The sequence below is a fragment of the Chiloscyllium plagiosum genome, chromosome 35, assembly GCF_004010195.1.
Source record: "Chiloscyllium plagiosum isolate BGI_BamShark_2017 chromosome 35, ASM401019v2, whole genome shotgun sequence".
NCBI classification, from domain to species: domain Eukaryota; kingdom Metazoa; phylum Chordata; class Chondrichthyes; order Orectolobiformes; family Hemiscylliidae; genus Chiloscyllium; species Chiloscyllium plagiosum.
In genome coordinates, this window is record NC_057744.1 from 20,516,794 (window position 1) to 20,536,290 (window position 19,497).

The following is a 19,497-nucleotide window of genomic DNA, read 5'->3' on the forward strand; positions in this document are numbered from 1 at the left end:
TGCTTAAGCTGTGCTACTGTAAATTGGGCACAGTGGTATAGCTGAGGCATAGCAAGTTATTTATAAGCACTTATCAATTTTTTTACCTCTATTGACATAATAAAAGACTCATATACTTCAATAGCTATATCATCCTGTTTATCTACTCTCAAAGATTTCTCTCTATAAACCTGTAATAATGTCTGATCTTGTAAACCCTTTAAAATTATACTGTTTTGTTTATATTGCCACCCTTCTTGTTCCTTCCAAAATTCAGCATTTTTCACTTCTCTATGCTAAATTTCAGTTGCGATGTCTTCTCATTTTACAAACCTGAATATATCTTGAAAGTCCATCAATCACTCTAAACTCACACTGTTACTTCATGAAATTACTCAAATTCATCAAACACAATTTATTTTAAATAAATCCATGCTGTCATTGATTACCATATTTCTCCAAAAGAAGTTATTTTATTCCAATTACTGTCCCCAAATGTGTTCCCTTCACTGGCATTGTTGTGACTAGTCTATAATTACCCAGTTTATCCCTCTTTCTGAACTTTAATCCAACCTAAAGCTCCTGTCTTTGCAGCATTAAATAATTTTAATAATGTCAAACTATCAATTGTAATCAGAACTGTATTGTCTTGCAATTAACATCAATCTTTTGTAACTCTAAAAACTCTAAGTGCCTGTACTTCAGGGAAGAGGCTAAGGCTCATCTGTGCAGTAACCATTCTGTGTACATGCAGTCAATTTCTCTTTCAACAATATTGTGAAATAAACAAACATGTCTATTCCACAAGATCTGCATACGCGCTATATTCACAATGTGACAATTCTCTGACAACATAAAAGGGAGGTACTTAGGTAATGTATCCTTTCTTTTTGAATGCTCTTCCCTCCCTTTGATGGCACTTAGTCATGTTCCAGAGGTTTCACCCATCCTCAGGTGACAGTACTTCATGTAACAAATTGAAAAACAAGTGTTGGAAAGATATTCAATAGTGAGGAGAGCCAACCTGGTACAGTCCAGCTTTGTTCACATACTATTCATATGTTTCCCAAGTCCAGTTTAACTAATTGAACAACAATCAAAAATGAGAGCCTCGCTAATTTTTCCCTGAATACTGAAGCTGATTGCAATAGCCTAACTGTCATTCGCTGAGATCAGCGATCTGAGCACAGTCCAAGAATTATGAAGTCATAGTCACCCAGGGAGAAAACTATAATTCTTTATGCTTCAGTCTTACAACTTTACACTTATACATAAATGAATGTTTTGCTCCACTGGGAAAGCCTTAAAAGAAAATACAAAATCACAAGATAAATTACATTCATCATTTTATTGGAGAATATTACAACATTCAAACCAGGAAATACTGTGGTAAGTTATAAAAATATACATTTGCCCTTGAATGAAAAACTATTTACACGAATATGTGCCCCATTCTCCAAGATACAGTGTCATTTCTCTTATACTATGCAATGAAATGTTTGCATGCATTGTACACAACAGTTTAAAGATAATCCCTCATAGACCTTTTTTTTAAATCTAACTGAAGTATTTAGAGCAAAAGAAACTTAAAATAACCAAAAAGACAAAAAGTACCACAGAGTGCAATTGTCACTGAGTTTTCTTTATCCCTTTGAGTGTATCACAATGATTTCATTTCAATAAGACAATTAAATCTCCATTTACTCAATTTTAGAGTTTCTCTTTCTAGCATATGACTATTATTCAGGACTGACTCTCAGTTTTCTGCAGCAAGAATTTTTTTTCACACCTTGGACAAATTAAACCTTTACACATAGTACCTATTGAACGTTAAATATAAAAGGTTTATCTTAAATGAAATATTTCCCACTAGAGTTAGATGCAAGTTACTCTTACAGTGCTTAGTTAACATGTAGTTTGAAATACTATCAAAAAGAACAACAGAAAAGTACAGACTTCTGAACAAACAAATGCTGGCATTTAATTTACCACCAAGTGTTAGTCCAATGTAATTTTTTTAATCATTTGTTTTTAACTACAACAGCTTGCAATTAATTAGAATCCCGGATGCCTTGAGGAAAGCTGGCATCAATTATCCGAGTATCTTTACTACAATTTTATGTTAGAATTTTATTTAATCACATTAATGAATCTCTAGGTGTTATAGTTACAAGCCTTGGACTATATCGTTGGTTGCTGATTATACATGAATTTCATTATCTTGTCTTAGTATGTAAATCTGTCAATGTAAAACTGTCGAGGACAGCTGGTGAGTGGAAATGGCAGTTCTGAAATCTGGCAGTATAAAGTTTGTGGACAAAAAAAAGAACAAAACATAAAATGCACAAAGTAAGCCTTCCCTACATTAAAAAAAGGGAATTATTGTTTCTCAAATTATTTTTGATGTGGTACAAATATAAGATTGTAACCTTCAAATATTTTAATCTATAAGCATGCAATAAAAAAAGAAAACAATCTGTAAATTCAGAGCAGACCCATCAACAACTGAAAGAAAATCTAGGTTCATATGTTGGGTGAAGATGCTTTGTCAGCCTGGCTCTACTCTTATCAGATACCATTGGGCTTGCTACATATTACTTACCTTTCTGATTTGATTTCAAATTTCCAGCATTCAAATCATTATTTTTTTATCTGTTATATTTAGTGTTTAACACTTTCTAAACTATATAGTTTCTACTATTCCATTTTGTACACATAAAATTTAAAAATAAACATGCTAATATGGCAAAGATGTGCAGGAAGAGATTGGCAAATGCATGCCATGATTAAAAAAGGCAGTAAAGAAAAGCCAGGGAATTATAGACCAATGAGCCTGACATCAGTGGTGGATAAGTTGTTGGAGGGGATTCTGAGAGACAGGATTTAAATGTATTTGGAAAAGCAGGGACTGATTAGAGATAATCAACATGGCTTTATGTGTTAGAAATCCTGTCTCACTAACTTGATTGAGTTTTTTGAAGAGGTGACAAATTGCGGTAGATGTCTATATGGATTCAGCAAGACATTCAACAAGGTTCCACATTGTAGACTGGTTAGTAAGGTTAGATCACATGGGATCCAGGGGGAACTAGCCAATTGGATACAAAATTGGCATGAGTGTTGGAGTCAGAGGGTGGCGGTAGAGGGTTGTTTTTCAGACTGGAGGCCTGTGACCATTAGTATGCCACAAGGATCGTCCACTGCTTTTCGTCATTTATATAAATGATTTCGAAGCGAATATAAGAGATACAGTTAGTAAGTTTGCAGATGATACCAAAATAGGTGGTGTAGTGAACAGTGAAGAAGATTATCTCAGAGTAAAATGGAACCTTGACCAGATGGACCAAGAAGTGGCAGATGGAGTTTAATTTAGATAAATGGGCGGTATTGCATTTTGGTTAGGCAGGTTAATTAGATTACTCACTTACAGTGTGGAAACAGGCCCTTCGGCCCAACAAGTCCACACTGACCCGCCGAAGCGTAATCCACCCAGACCCATTCCCCTACATTTACCCCTTCACCTAACAATACGGGCAATTTAGTATGGCCAATTCATCTAACCTGCACATTTTTGGTCTGTGGGAAGAAACCAGAGCAGCCGGAGGAAACCACACAGACACGGGGAGAATGTGCAAACTCCACACAGTCAGTCGCCTGAGGTGGGAATTGAACCCAGGTCTTTGGCACTGTGAGGCAGCAGTGCTAACCACTGTGCCACCGTGCTACCTAAATGGTGGGGCTCTGGGGAGTGTTACCGAACAAAGAGACCTACAGATGCAAGCGCACAGTTCTTCGAAAGTGGAGTCACAGGTAGACAGGGTGGTGATGAAGGCGTTTGACATGCTTGCTTTCATTTGAGTACAGGAGCTGGAATGTCATGTTGCGACTGCACAGGACATTGGTGAGGCCATTTTTATAATACTGTGTGCAATTCTGGTCACCCTCCCATAGGAAGGATGTTGTTAAACTTCAGAGGGTGCAGAAAAGATTAACAAGGAAATTGCAGGGACTGAAGGATTTGAGTTATTGGGGGAAACTGGGGCTGTTTTTTCTGGAATGTCAGAGGCTGAGGGATGACCTTACAGAAGTTTATAAAACCATGAGGGTCATAGACAGAGTAAATAGACAAAGTGTTTTTTCTCTGTGGTGAGGGAATCAAAAACTAGAGGGCATAGGTGTAAGGTGAGAGGGGAAAGATTTTAAAAGGACCTAAGTGTAACATTTTCATGCAGAGGGTGGTGCATGTATGAAATGAACTGCCAGAGGATGTAGTGGAGTTGGATACAATTACAACATATAAAAGGCATCTGGATGGGTATATGAATATGAAGGGTTTAAAGGGATATGGGTCAAATGCTGGCAAGTGGGATAAGGTCAGATTGGGATGTCTGGTCGGTGCAAATGAGTTGGACCAAAGGAACTCTTTCCCTGTTGTATGACTCTGTGACTCTATATCTCTATAACTGGTACATCTAAGATAATTTAAAATCAATATCAATTCCTGACACATTGGTATTAAATATACTAGGATTTAGATTCACAAAAATGATATCGGATATAGTCATGTGGGTTTGGAGGGAATTGGAGTAGATGGAGCACCACCTAAATGTCACAGTCTTCATCACAGGAGAGTGGAAAATTATGGGAAGCATCACAAACTGCTCTGGTATGTTTACTATTTGCATAATGAGCTCCAGTGGTTGAGGCCTGTCCTCACACCTCAGGAAGTCTGTATGATGTGGTGCACTCAATAGCAAGGAAAGAGTGTCTTTTAAAAATGGGAAATACAGTCAATATTTTGCAGCTTTGTTATACACTTATGAACCTCCAATTTCATATTTGACTGATACAATTCAACATAAAGATTATACTTACTTAAAATATTTTGAAAACTGTCCTATAATTGAGTGATAAAGCACAATTGCAAGGGAAGTGTTGGATAGTTGATAGTGTTCTGATTTGGTGCTTTGTGATTATTGTAACAATAAATATTAAAGCAGTTCATAGTTGAGCATTATTTCCCTTTCAAAAGATCCTTTTGTAAAAGGCTTTTGCTTCCTATCCCTTTAAGCCAAAAATTCAAATCTTTGCTAGTTTCTTTCAGAATGTTTAAAATTAACAACAAAATCTTTCACAGATGCACTACTAACTAGTGGTTGACAGGATCTAATGCGAGGGCCTGGTAATTAATTTTCACAATACTGAGTGAGGAAAATCAAATGAATAAACTTTGCCCTGTAACAGCTGAAACCAGCAGCAAACAAATCTCCAATGGTTTTATTTTGTATGTAATTTGATTGATTGAGCAAATATAATGTCCATTCTGAATGTCCAAACATTCAGAATGTTCCTCGATTAAGTTGTACTGGGCATACCAAGATTTTGCAACTTCCTAAGCTCACGAGAGAAAATGCAATGAGCCAATATTTTCAATACTAATATCATCAAGTGCTGCATTTGAATTCCACTCTTTAACAACAAAAACCATGGAATTTGGCTGTTCCAAACAAAAGACAGTTTTTAAGCAAATATTTATGGATCAATGGATACACAGGTTTCTAACTACATAAACATATATAAAAATAAAAGTAAACACAAAGTCCAAATCTGTTTGCATCTGGTAGAACTCCCAATTAAATTTTTCTGTCTCTTCTGAATAGATTTACATATTGAATCACTTGAGGTTTTCTCAGGCAGAATACACTTATCTGTTTATTTTTGTTTTTGAATATGCACTTACCAAATTAGCAGTTGTTTTTAATATATTTTTCAAAGTTGCTAAATTTTACTCCATCAAAATTCCCATTGTTGTTAAAGACATAGGAATACACATGCCTGCACACTACAACTTCCCCTGGTTAAGTTGTGTGGTGAATCTTAGTAAGTGGAGACCATCTGAGTTCTTACTGTGTGAATGACATGAATACAATGGCTCTGAACAGTATTTGGCCCATGTCCCTGAATTCCAATATGTTGCACAATATTCCATACATTGGACCAATGTGAATTTCTAAGCTCTACAAGTTATGAACTCCATGGTCTTTTTACAGTATTGTTAATAACTACATGTCTTTGTATGGTGTCCACACCCAATCTTTAGGGATTATAAGTCTATTATTGAATAAAAGTCTGCATTGAAAAATACACTCTGTAAATTGCAAAATTCTTGGATGAGATTAAGCAAAAAACAATAAATCTGAAAAGTAATTATTCATGATCAACTATTTTAAATTAATTGGCAGAAGCCAGATTTGTAAAATGCAGTACACAGAGCCCATTGTTCAGTTAGACAAGTCATGAACCAAATAATACAATAACAGGACAAAAAATTGCTATACTTCTATTGCTATACTCCCATAAAGCTGTTCATCTCCATGGTATTTTAAAGTCACTGAAAGTATGAGATGGAAAGAGTGCAACATTTTCTAACAGGCATCAACCACCTGGATGAAGAGGGCAAATAATTGTGCATTTTCTTAATCAAGTTAAATGAACAGCACACAGGCTGAATCAGGAAGTGGAGTTTGGAGTGGATGAATGCATTGTCTAATTAATTAAATTAAAAACATGCAAAAGAGAAAACAGAGACAGAACAAATAATTGAAGTTTGAAACAATATACAGCTAATTAAAACCTGAAGGAAGGAATCTCCCCAATAGTTTTCTTTCAGGTGTTGACTGACAACAAAATATTCACTTCTGTGTTTTGTATAGCTGCCTTCATCTGAAGGTGCAGTGGTACTTGCACATCATTAATAACATGATATTAATCTCGCTGTTACTTTGACAGCAATTTTGAGGCCATTGTCTCTACTAAGCCAGAGGCAACAAAATTTGAAATGCAAACCCTTGTATTCGAGGGAGATTTAATGCCTTTCAAATGTATAATTTTTGGCAGGCTAAAAACAACATATAAGCACATGTGGATAGTAGATAACAATAATGACATTTAGCATTGGGGCGAAGCATTTTATGAGTGATTACTCAACACCAGCAAAATGAAACAGGAAGAGAGTTGTATTGATTACTAGGTTGATTCTGGAGTTGATGGGGTTGGCTTATGAGGAGAGGCTGAGTAGATTGAGATTATATTCATTGGAATTCAGGAGAATGAGGGGGGATCTTATAGAAACATATAAAATTACGAAGGTAATCGATAAAATAGAAATAGACAGGATGTTTCCACTAGTAGGTGAGACTAGGGCAAGAGGGTATGGCCTCAAGACTAGAGAAAGCAGGTTTAGAACTGAACTGAGAAGGAACTTCTTCACCCAGAAGGTTGTGAATCTATGGAATTCCTTGCCTAGGGAAGTAGTTGACACTACTTCAGTAATCACTTTTAAAGCTAAGGTAGATACATCTTTGAAAAATAAAGGAATTAAGGGATATGGTGAAAATGGAGTTAAGTGGAGCTGAGTCCATGAAAAGATTAGCCATGATCTGATTGAATGGTGGAGCAAGGGCCAGAAGATCTACTCCTAGTTCTTATGTTCTTATATTCTTATCAGGGCCACAATAGTTTCTGAAGATGATTTCTACTCCTCCCTATACCTTTTTTTGGAAAAATCTCACTCTCTCAAAAAAACTTTGCCCTATTTCTTGACATTGTTAAGGAAAATAGTATGTACTAGAGTTAGCAAAAAGTACATAACAAAAATTCAATAGCATCAACCAATGTTCTGTTACCCTTAATATTTCTGTTGAAATGTAATTCACTAAGTGTAATTGATATCAACCAAAGCACGTGAAGGTGCAGTTTGATCTTCAATACAACTTGATTCATGCTATAGCAACATTTGATCACTTAATAGAGTACTTTGAAACACTGAAGGGATTTCATTATGTAGTGATAGAGAAGATGTTCAAAACTAAAAACCATAAGTACAAAATACTGTAAAGAATTCAGAGAAACCTATTTATCAAGAGAGTGGTTAGTACATGAAAGTTAAAGAAGAAATAAAGTTGTGTTGTCAATCACTCACCTTTGAATAGCAAAGATATTAAAAGTTGATCATAAGATATGTGCCATGCCTGTATTACTCATATGTTTCTTTGATTTAAAAGCAATAACCACATGAACTGTATGATTGTCAAATTTGCATGAAAAATCAGCAGAACGTTTATCCCTAGTTTTTGCAGGCTCCATACCAACTTAAATTTTGTACATCATTTGGCATAAATTGTCATTATTGGTCCATTTAAAGATATGTAACCTCTGAATTATTTTGCCAGTAGCAATATCCTCCAGTATCATTTTTACTAAGCTGTATCTAATGAAATTAGTGTTGTGGTGCCTGTATAGTTTCAAATAAATGAAAATGCACTACTTATTGTGGATTCCCAGTTCAAAGATTATTCTCCATTAGAGTCCTTCTCTGAGAGTATAACATGTGCACAGCCTACAATCATAGAGGAATCCTATTATAGCCTGTAGGTTGGGATGTCCACTGGAAAGTCCTGATGTACATTTTACAAAACCAAAACCAGCGGCAAGCCGAGAATCTTGAATTTATCCCAGTTTTCTTTCAGAACATTCTGGAATAAGTCATTTATTTCCCCAGCTCTGGGCAACATTAAAATATCATTTGTTTCTCAACATTCCACAAGTTCAGCAAATTCAGACAGAATTCAATTAGAATTGTGTGTTTTTATATATGTGTGTCTATGTGTGTCTGTCTTTGTGTAAGAATCAGTGAAGCCAGCCTCAGAACTTCTATTGTGCAAAGTAGATTCATCTGTTCAATAGAAATCTATTTTTTTCTGGACTTTGTCCCTAATGCAATCAGTATGTGAGAAGGTGCCTAAGTAAATCAATCCTGTTTAGTCAACAAAATTCACTGATGTCAAATTTCAGACATGGGCAGGTTGCAGGTCAGACTTTCCAGCTTTAAGTTCAACTGTTTCCAAAGTTGATGAAATTTCCCAGTACATTAGTTGGAGAATATTTCCCCCCAATTAATGCTCATACAGTCTGAAAAGCCCTTGTTTGGGCAGGTATCATGACAGGAACTCCTCCCATTCTTTTCATATGTGCCTGAGTTGGCCCATTCCTATCGATAGTGGCCTCCTCTATTGGTGAGTAAGTAATAGGTGTCTTGTTCTCCTCAGTTGATGATGTTTGAGGCTGCTTGGGGTAAAGCGTTGCATTTTTGACAGAATTGACTGAACAGGAACCAGATCCTGTGCTTCCTGTCCCCACTGAAGATGGTGAATTAATGAGCTTTGCTTTTGGCGCCTCAGCATCTTCCCTGTTCAGTGCAATGAAAAAAAATGTTTAAAATATATAAATCAAGGTTTGAATTTGGAATGTAAAGAAGCAAAGAATCTAGCTTTGGAACAAATTCTTAAATGGTAAAGCAGATCAATGGATTTAATTTCTGTTTAGAATTACCACTGCTGAGTTTTCTGAGTTTAACCACCATGAAGCAGGTAAGTGGATGCTAGTCCCTCATCATGGAAAGGAAGAATGAGACAAATGGTGAATTTCAATTATTTTTGTAACAATATGATTTGTATTTGTTTAATAGAAATATGCACACTTCAAATGGTCGACGTAGCCAGCTGCTTTGAGAGTATGCAATCATGATAGAGGCTGCTCCCATTCTTCGCATATGTGCCTGAGTTGGCCCATTCCTACAAATCTTGGATTCCTCTGTTGGTGAGTCAGTAATCGGTGTCTTGTTCTCCTCAGTTGAGGAGTAAAGAGTTGTTGAACACACAATGCTAATGCTTGGAGTAAAGAGTTCCATTTTTGACAGCAACATATTGAGAGTGTGGCATTCAAAAGGAAAATTATTTGAAGAAGCATTTCCTGACAGCTGTCTGCTTATGTGTTCATGGTGAGAACCAAAAGTGACATAAGGAAAAGCATTTTTATGCATTGTTAGGATCTGGAATGCATAGCCTGAGAATGTGGTTGAGGCAGATTAAAGTATGGCTTTCAAACTGGGATTCGATAATCGCCTGATGAGGAAAATCCAGCAGGCTATGATGAAAGACTGGGCACGTGGGATTAATTTAACTTGAGATTAATTAAGAGACAGGTTGGGCTGAATGGTCTCCTTCTGTTTTGTAATTATTCATTTGATTCTAATAGATATCTGAGTACATTGGTGTCTTTTGAACTGTAATGGAGATGACAGTTGTACAAATGTCGGTAAACATTGTTTAGACGGACTTTGTTCAGGAATGAACTGAATATTTGTCAAAGGCTGCTCAAGTGGCAGGATCGTGGTTCCTTATTGTCTATCTGGTCCACAGTCCTGTAGCATGTAATATTATTCTGGGTTTATAATTGGCAGCCCTTCCTCCAGTTAAGCAACCATTCTGAACTTGCATGAGCTTGGGTGATTCAAAGTTAATATGGGTTGTTCAGTGGTAGATCTTGCCATATGTTTACTCAGGAAACAAGGTTGAAGAGTCTGCAAAGCAGAATGCTGATAATTCTGGAAATAATATAGTGCCCCCATTTTGTTTTTGCATGTTTGCATATGCCAATCTTAATTTTGTGTCTCAGGGCTTTGCTTTTTGGATATAACTGTTCATTATTTTTGATATTCATTTCGACAATGGACAGACCTTTTGTATTTTTACAGCCATGAGCACTCTCTTTGCTTTTTATACCATGAAATCATTTTGCAACTATGTTATGATCAGGTGAGGAGAGGTGAATTAGCTCCTCTCTGTTCACCTTCCTCAGTTGGTTACATCAAAATGCTTTAAATTTTTATCATGCAGCTATATTTCACTCTAATTAAATTGTCTTTAACAAGTTTACCAGAAGCAATAAGGAGAGAATGATAAGGTTTTCTTGAGTGAAAGAAGAGAAACTTTGTGACTTCCTCAACTGCAAGAAAAATATGATGAAGCATCAAACATACACAGAAACATTTACCAAGTAATAAAGGGGATAACGTTCAGCCCAAAAAGATTGTAAATAAAATAAAAGCTAAATACTATGGATGCTGGAGCTCTGAAATTAAATAGAAAGTGAGAGAGCAAATCTATAGGTTTGGCAGCATCTGTGGCAGGAAGAGCAAAGATAATGTTTCAAGCTCACTAACCCTTTTTTGAAAGACAAAAGCATGTATAGTTTTACATTCTAAGGGTATTCCTGAGCTATCAGGTTTTAAATGAGATCACAGTTGGTTAGGAATTTCTGGATCAGTGGCAGCATTGAAATATGCAGATATTTTTGAGTTATCAATTTTCAGACATTGTTCCAATTCAATGCAATTCCTGAGAGAGCAGAGATAGAGGGAGGGAATGTTTTCTTGTTCCAGTTACAAACCCAGCTCTTGAGGTCTGCTGAAAAAAAGTTGAATGAAATATAGCTCATTTGTATATTTTGATTTACTCTCTTTAAGCTGGATAATTGTAGGTGATTTTATTTACTATCTCCAACATATAGACTTTTCATAAAGGTATAAATCAAACAGGACATACAGGTCTTGTTAATTGGTTTCAGTCTCCTTTGACTAAAAAAATGTTAATTTCAGTACGTTTCCCTCAGATTGATTTTGGTGACAAGGTCATGGTCAATATTCAAATCTCCAGGTTAACTGGGTGATCATGTGTATCGTTTTGACCACATTACCACTTTACCTGATCTCATTTGGAGTTTCTTCTTCCTCATATTTATGCTTTTCTTTCAGGTACAGTGTCAACCAGATGATTAGGAAGATTAATAATAGCCCAACTATGACTCCAATAACAGCAGCAGCAATGATCCAAGGATCGAGCTCATCTGGAAAAAAATAAGCAGACAAATTAATATTGATATCCATGTCCAACTAGATTAATGTGCATAAAAGGATGCTTATGGTTATTTTAGCAAACTGTGGGTTTCCATTAATACTTATCTTTGTGAATTTATCACAACATATATTTTCCATTAACTTGTTTTTTTTCCTGCTCTATGCTCGTTATTGATCTATATGATAATTGTGAATTCAGAATTTCTATTTTGCCTTTCTAACAGATTGAACTTCTCATAGTTAAGCAGGTTACAGACCTTACTTAAACAGATAATGTTTTAAACTGTTTTTTAACGTGGCACACGCTGAATGTAAAATGCAGTCATGCGGCACAAATATTTTTATTTTCCCCATAAAATATCATAATTGGTTCTTTGTCACTATAAGTTTCATTAGCCCAGATTTTGTTGTCAGTGTTGAAGCAATTATGCTCCCTGCAGGGAGGCAATGGCCGAATGATATTATCACTGGACTGTTAATCCAGAGACCTGGGTAATGTTCTGGAAACCTGGGCTCAAATCCTGCCATGGCAGCAGGTGAAATTTGAATTCAATAAAAATCTAGAATTAAAGGAGTCTCATGATGACCATGAACAAATGTTGGTAAAAACCTGTCTGATTCACTAATGTCCTTTAGGGTAAGAAACTGCCATCCTTACCTGGTCTAACCTACACATGACTCCAGACCCACAGCAATGTGGTTGAGTCTTAATTGCCCTCTGGGCAATTAGGGTTGGGCAATAAATGCTGGCCGAGTCAGCAACACCTTCATCCATTGAATAAAACAAATGCTGTGCGGAAACATCTCATGAACTCTGCAATGTGGATTTTTCCTTTCCTGGTATTAATTTCATTCTGATGCCAACTACAGGGAAGCTCCAGCATCCAGCAACAATGACGCCATCAAACAGGCAAAGCAACCACTGACACAGAGGACGTCTCACAAGACAGTAAACCAGAAAGTAGCAAACTGGTTTTATCATTCATTGTTTTACAAAAAGAAAAATAAAGGCTGCAACATACACTAGATAAAGCTGGAAATTGTAAAATGTTACTAAACTTAAAATTAAACTGTTTTTTAATCATGGGATAGAAAAATCTGACTCCATAAAGTTATATTAGTATCCCAACAATATGATTCGACAATAAGATTTTAGTCAACAAGGTTTAAGTTTTTCAATATTTTCATTGCGCACAGAATGGAATAAATGTAAATTTATTTCAATCCAGTGATTTCCAAACAATTTTTATCAATACGGCTTTGAAAGCAGAGGAGCATGCTGTCGTCATCAGCAATCACTCTAAAACATGTATTATTGCCCATCTCAGAAATTCCATGTCATGAGTTCTATAGTTCCTTGTGTGGCTGATGAGCCTGTTCTTACAGCCCAACATTTGGCAGGTGTTACTAGGAGGTCCTTGGTCTAGATAGATGCCTTTTGTGAGACATATTTTAAAATGGGAATGCTGTTGCACGTTCAACACTCATTTGGTCCTTGACAGAAACTAGATCTGGCTCCGATGGCAAGAAAACCTCAATGAGTGGGGATCTCCCAAAAGCTGCATCCTTCACTTGCCATTGCAACTGTTGGTATCACATGTGTAACAAGTGCCTGGATCACTGTTGAGATCTTGCTTTGGACTGTACTTTGTCTGGTACCTCTCCTCTCACCCTACCATCATAACATCAGAACTTGCCAGGAATTCAGAACTCCTGACAACATCGCTCTTATGATCAATGGAATACTCAAGTTTCTCCATCACAGCAAGGTGACAGTCCACAGAAAGAGGAGTTCATAATCATTAGCAGCAACTTTTTGAGTTCCCCTTTTAGCATCATATAGGCCCACAACAAAATGTAAATTTCACAGAGTAACAATACTATATGTTCACTATAGTGAGCATATAGTATTTCATTATCATTACAAGACCAAAATCCGGGCAACTGTGAATAAATCCGATTTAAGTTGTTTGGTAGTGCATTTTTGGGTGCAATTCCCAAGTTCTTTGATGTAATTTATTCAGATTGATGACTCACTCATAATTACAACATTAACAATGCAGTTTTCTTCTCCTGCTTCATTTATGGCACTGCACTTGTATAGACCAGCATTCATCTGGCTCAAATTCTTCAGCAAAAGCATTTCAGGAGTTTTTGAATCTGAAGAAGAAAGTACATTCTTGTTAAATGGCGAATTCTGTGCAAAGCATTTGATAAGTCAATAACTGAAAGGTTACTTCAGAGTACATTGCTGTAAATGAAAACTGTAAAATGTCAGTAACATTGTAAAATTTCTATCATTGTTTGCTGAATAAATTTGAATAATTTCCAATGATATCAAATATTTTCACTAAATTAAGTTCCCATTCTGAATTCTTTATCTCTGAGATTTTTTTCTTTCTTTCTTCTGCAAGTGTGCCTCTTATGTACATGTCATTCTTCCTGCCAATAAGACAAGCAGACAACCTGCTCTTTGTTCTGTGTCAGTGCCACGTAATTATTGTACACTCACAAGTATGTGAGTGGTCCAAAAATAAGATTTCTTTTGAGTTACATCTATGTTTTAAAGCACATCTGCATCTGCCTTTCTGTTAGAGCAGCATTCATGAGCTCTGCCTGAGGGAAATTGTGGTTATAACTCCCTGTTCCTGTTTTCTGCAGTCCTCCATCGCCTGCCAGTGTTGAATTTTGGACTTGATGAATGGAGTAGTCCAAGGAGGGAGAGTTTGGCTTGGTTTGACTCTGAACCAAATTGTTTGTGTTGTTCTCAGGCATTAAGATATCTATCATAACAAATTAGACAATACAATGATAAATTACCAGTTTTTTTTTTGGTTACAAAGCATTGAAAAATTGAAGAGCATTGTTTTAACTTCTAATGCCCACCCTTAACAAGGTACCATTCCAAATTATTAAAATTATGAAAAATCTAGGAGGTCATGACTCCAAAAGGAAAGCATCCTCACAGTTACATATTTTGGATATTTTGACAGTAGTGTTGTTTTTTAATTTAATTTCTTTATTAATTCCATAAATTACTGTAACTGTTGGAAATTTGAATTAAAGTAAAAGAAAATGCTGAAAACACTCAGCAGACCAACCAACAATGATGGGGAGAATAATATTTCACCTTAAAATTCAATAATATTACCATCACTGAATTCCCCACTATCAACATCCAGGGAGTTATCGATCCGGAACTGAACTGTATCAGTCATATAAATATTGTGGCTAAAAGAACAGGTTAGAAGCTAGACATCCTGTGGTAACTTAACTTCTGTTACCATCTCTACAAGGAGTGCGATGGAATACTCTCCACTATTGTTGCTGAATGCAGCTCCAACAATATGCAAGGAACTTGATACCATCCAGGTGAAAGCAGCCTGCTTAATTGGCATGTTACCCACCATCTTAAACAATCACTTTCTCCCTATTTACCAAGCACATTCCAAACTCATAATCTCTACTACCTAAAAGGACAAGGGTAGCAGTAGTAGGAGAACAGTATCTGCAAGCTCCCCTCCAAGCCACACATCACCCTAACTTGGAACTGTATCATTGTTCCTTCATTATGTCTGGGTCAAAATCTAGGAACTTCCTAACAGCACTCTGGGTGGACATGCACTAGATGGACAGCAGTTCAAAGCGTCTCACCACCATTTTTTCAAAGGTAATGAGGGATGGGCAACAAATGCTGGTCTTACCAGCAACACCCATATCCCATTAATGAATAAATAAAACCTGTCAATTCTATTCAGGTTGGAAGGTATCACAGATGTATAGCTTTTATTTCTAAATGCTGTTTGTCTCTATTAACTTCCACTTGCAATGATCATTCGGCACCTGAAGAACTAACTCACCTATTCTTGTAATAGATACTGGCAGACCTATTAAATTGTTGTGGTTCTGTTCGCCAAGCTGGGAATTTGTGTTGCAGGCGTTTCGTACCCTGTCTAGGTGACATCCTCAGTGCTTGGGAGCCTCCTGTGAAGCGCTTCTGTGATCTTTCCTCCACCATTTGTAGTGGTTTGAATCTGCCGCTCCCGGTTGTCAGTTCCAGCTGTACATTGCAGAGGTCGGTATATTGGGTCCAGGTCGATGTGCTTATTGATTGAGTCTGTGGATGAGTGCCATGCCTCTAGGAATTCCCTGGATGTTCTCTGTTTGGCTTGTCCTATAACAGTAGTGTTGTCCCAGTCGAATTCATGTTGCTTGTCATCTGCGTGTGTGGCTACTAAGGATAGCTGGTCGTGTTGTTTTGTGGCTACTTGGTGTTCATGGATGCGGACCGTTAGCTGTCTTCCTGCTTGTACTATGTAGTGTTTTGTGCAGTCCTTGCATGGGATTTTGTACACTACATTGGTTTTGCTCATGCTGGGTATCGGGTCCTTCGTTCTGGTGAGTTGTTGTCTGAGAGTGGCAACACACACAAAAGAAGTTGCATCAAGACACTGTTCAAAAGGCCACAACACACTGCAGTACACCAGAACTGCAAAAAGAGGAAGAAGAACACCTATACAATAGCAAAACCAATGTAGTGTACAAAATCCCATGCAAGGACTGCACAAAACACTACATAGGACAAACAGGAAGACAGCTAACGGTCCGCATCCATGAACACCGACTAGCCACGAAACGACACGACCAGCTATCCTTCGTAGCCACACACGCAGATGACAAGCAACATGAATTCGACTGGGACAACACTACTATTATAGGACAAGCCAAATAGAGAACATCCAGGGAATTCCTAGAGGCATGACACTCATCCAAAGAATCAATCAATAAGCACATCGACCTGGACCCAATATACTGACCACTGCAACAGACAGCTGGAACTGACAACCGGAAGCAGCAGATTCAAACCACTACAAATGGTGGAGGAAAGATCACAGAATTACTTCACAGGAGGCTCCCAAACACTGAGAATGTCACCTAGACAGGGGACGAAACATCTGCAACACAAATTTCCAGCTCGGTGAACAGAACCACAACAACGAGCACCCGAGCTACAAATCTTCTCACAAATTTTGAAAACCTATTAAATGTTCCAATAATTTAGCTGCAAAAATTTGATTTGAAACACATTATTCTGTTCAGAAATAGGGTAAACATGTAACATCCTGATTTGGATTGTGTGCTTTCTGTGTGTATGAAACATATCCAGTTTTTGAAAACATTAATTCACTAACCTATGTGTAAACTCGGGTGTAATTTTGCTTGATGTTCTTCTGTATCTGAAACAGGTTTCCACTCATACAAGATGGGTTGGGTGCCTTTGTCAGATTTACACTGAAGTTTGATATCATTCCCTTTCAGTAGTTTCCCTTGGATCCAACACTTAGGCTTGGAGGGTTTGACTGAAGTAAAGCAGAAATATTTTAATTGAGACCACGGATTTTAATCAGATTATTAGTTTTTACAATAGACATTTTTATTAATTTTCTTATAGATAATAGCATTGCATATTAGGTAAATTACTGGAATTCAGCTATATTACTTACTTGCAGGTATTTCTGTGCACTGTATCCTTGTATAGACTTTCAATAAATTCCTGTTTGTCAATATGTCTTTGAAATTAGTATAAGAAGTAAGTGTTTGCTATTGATAACAAGAAAGTTGCATTTGACCATAAGATGTGGAGCAGTAGTAAGCCACTCAGCTCATGGAGATAGCTCCACCATTAAATGAGATCATGGCTGATCTGAAAATCTTCACTCCACATTACCTGTCTTTTCCCCAGAATCTTGACTGCCTTACTGATTAAAAATCTATCTATTTCAGCCTTGAAAATACTTAAAGTTCCAATCTCTACAGCATTGTGTGGTAAAGAATTCCACAGACTCATTACCCTTGGAGCGAATAAGTTCCACCTGATCTCTGTCTTAAATTCCTTACTCTGAGATCATGCCCGCTGTTTATTTCCCAAAAAACAACCTTTTTGCATCCACTCTGTCAATCTCCTAATAATGTTATATGTTTCAATAAGGTTGCCTCTCAATCTTCTAAATGCCAGTGAGTATACTGCATTTGTAAATTTGAAGTATGAGTGCATTTTAAAGGACAGTGGCATGTTACAGCATAATGGATCCAGTTATAATTCTTTTGTTCAATAAAGTGCATATACACCAAATGGAATACCGTGAGATAAAAATCAAGCTACACATTAATCAGCTTTATATTCTTTTACTTATTTCCATTATAAAAACTATTATGGATTCTGCTTCCACCACTATTTCTGATAGAATTCGGATCTCCAAATAAAGTAAATTTTACTAACCTCAATTTTTGTTCATTGTCTGTTAAATGCCTTCTCACCAACCAGTGAAAATAGCTTAGCTTGATTGACTAACCTTATAAAACCCCTGACAGTGTTATATCTTTCTTCAGTCTCCCATTAATCTTCTTAGTTCTAAGAAAAAGTCGCTAAAGTTTTCTAGTGTTTCCTCACAAGCAAAATCTCAAACCTCGAGCAGAAGATTAGAAAAAAAATTTGCAACAGTTATTTCATGACTTCCTTCTAAGCATACAGCAGATGGCACTCAAGGTTAAAGTGAAACTTCTCAATGGAGACAACTGGACCGAGCACAAACATTCAACATGCTACATTCTAAAGTTACATATCATGTCCTTATTTTTATATTATGCTGTTATGTTTTATGATTGGTTCTCCTTAATTATAAAACTTTGAGGCATTTGGGAAACAGGGGTTGAGTTTTTGGAGAATTGCAGGTATACGTTTGTTTTAAAAAATTCTCAAGGTCAGGTTCGTAGGAGAGTAGTCTGACACAGAACAAACGATCTAAGAAAAAGTCGCTAAAGTTTTCTAGTGTTTCCTCACAAGCAAAATCTCAAACCTCGAGCAGAAGATTAGAAAACAAATTTGCAACAGTTATTTCATGACTTCCTTCTAAGCAAACAGCAGATGGCACTCAAGGTTAAAGTGAAACTTCTCAATGGAGACAACTGGACCCCACAAGCATTCAACATGCTACATTCTAAAGTTACATATCATGTCCTTATTTTTATATAATGCTGTTATGTTTTATGATTGGTTCTCCTTAATTATAAAACTTTGAGGCATTTGGGAAACAGCGGTTGAGTTTTTGGAGAGTTGCAGGTATACGTTGAGGAGCTGAAAAGATTCAACATGAAACAATACAGTGCTGCAGTTATTTGGAGAGAGTAACAATAATGCGATAATTTTACTCAAGTGATTTTTGTTCGGCATGAGAACAATGGAATTAATAGCTCAAACAACGTTTGAGGGAGCTAAGGCTTTTCTCATTTGGAGTGAAGAAGAGTGAGAGGCAACTTGATAGAGGTGTACAAGATGGGAGGCACAGATGGAATGAATAGTTAGAGATTTTTCCCAGGGTAGAAATGGCTATCCCAAGAGGGCATCATTTTAAGATGATTGGAGGAAGGTTTAGGGGAGATGTCAGAGGATGGTTCTTTACACAGAAAATGAGGCGCATGGAATGCACTGCCACCAGTGGTAGTAGAGTCAGATACATTAGAGACATTTAAGTGATTCTTAGATAGGCACATAGGTGATAGTAAAATGAAGGGTTTGTAGGTTAGTTTGATCTTAGAGTAGGATAAAAGGTGGGCACAACGTCAAGGGCTGAAGGGCCTGTACGGTGCTATACTGTTCTATGTTCTATGTTCTAAACAGTTGAGGGCTATAAAAGCAGGACAGCAAGAAATAAGGTTTGAAGACAGAAAGGGAATGCAAGAATAAATCACTTTTACTATTGGCA

At 36.8% G+C, this 19,497-nt stretch overlaps 1 protein-coding gene across 2 annotated transcripts in view; it reads right to left on the reverse strand.

Moving 5' to 3' along the window:
• Positions 1–8,779: 8,779 nt before the first annotated feature.
• The window catches only part of LOC122540689 (CXADR-like membrane protein), a 137,489-nt gene continuing 126,771 nt past the window's right edge, over positions 8,780–19,497 (reverse strand). For both annotated transcript variants that reach the window (XM_043676771.1, XM_043676770.1), the window contains exons 5-8: positions 16,927–17,094; positions 13,772–13,894; positions 11,583–11,724; positions 8,780–9,226 (exon numbers count right to left, since the gene is read on the reverse strand). In XM_043676771.1, coding sequence (XP_043532706.1) covers positions 8,941–9,226; positions 11,583–11,724; positions 13,772–13,894; positions 16,927–17,094 — 719 coding nt within the window. In that variant the 3' untranslated portion in view covers positions 8,780–8,940. The remainder of the gene's footprint in view (positions 9,227–11,582; positions 11,725–13,771; positions 13,895–16,926; positions 17,095–19,497) is intronic.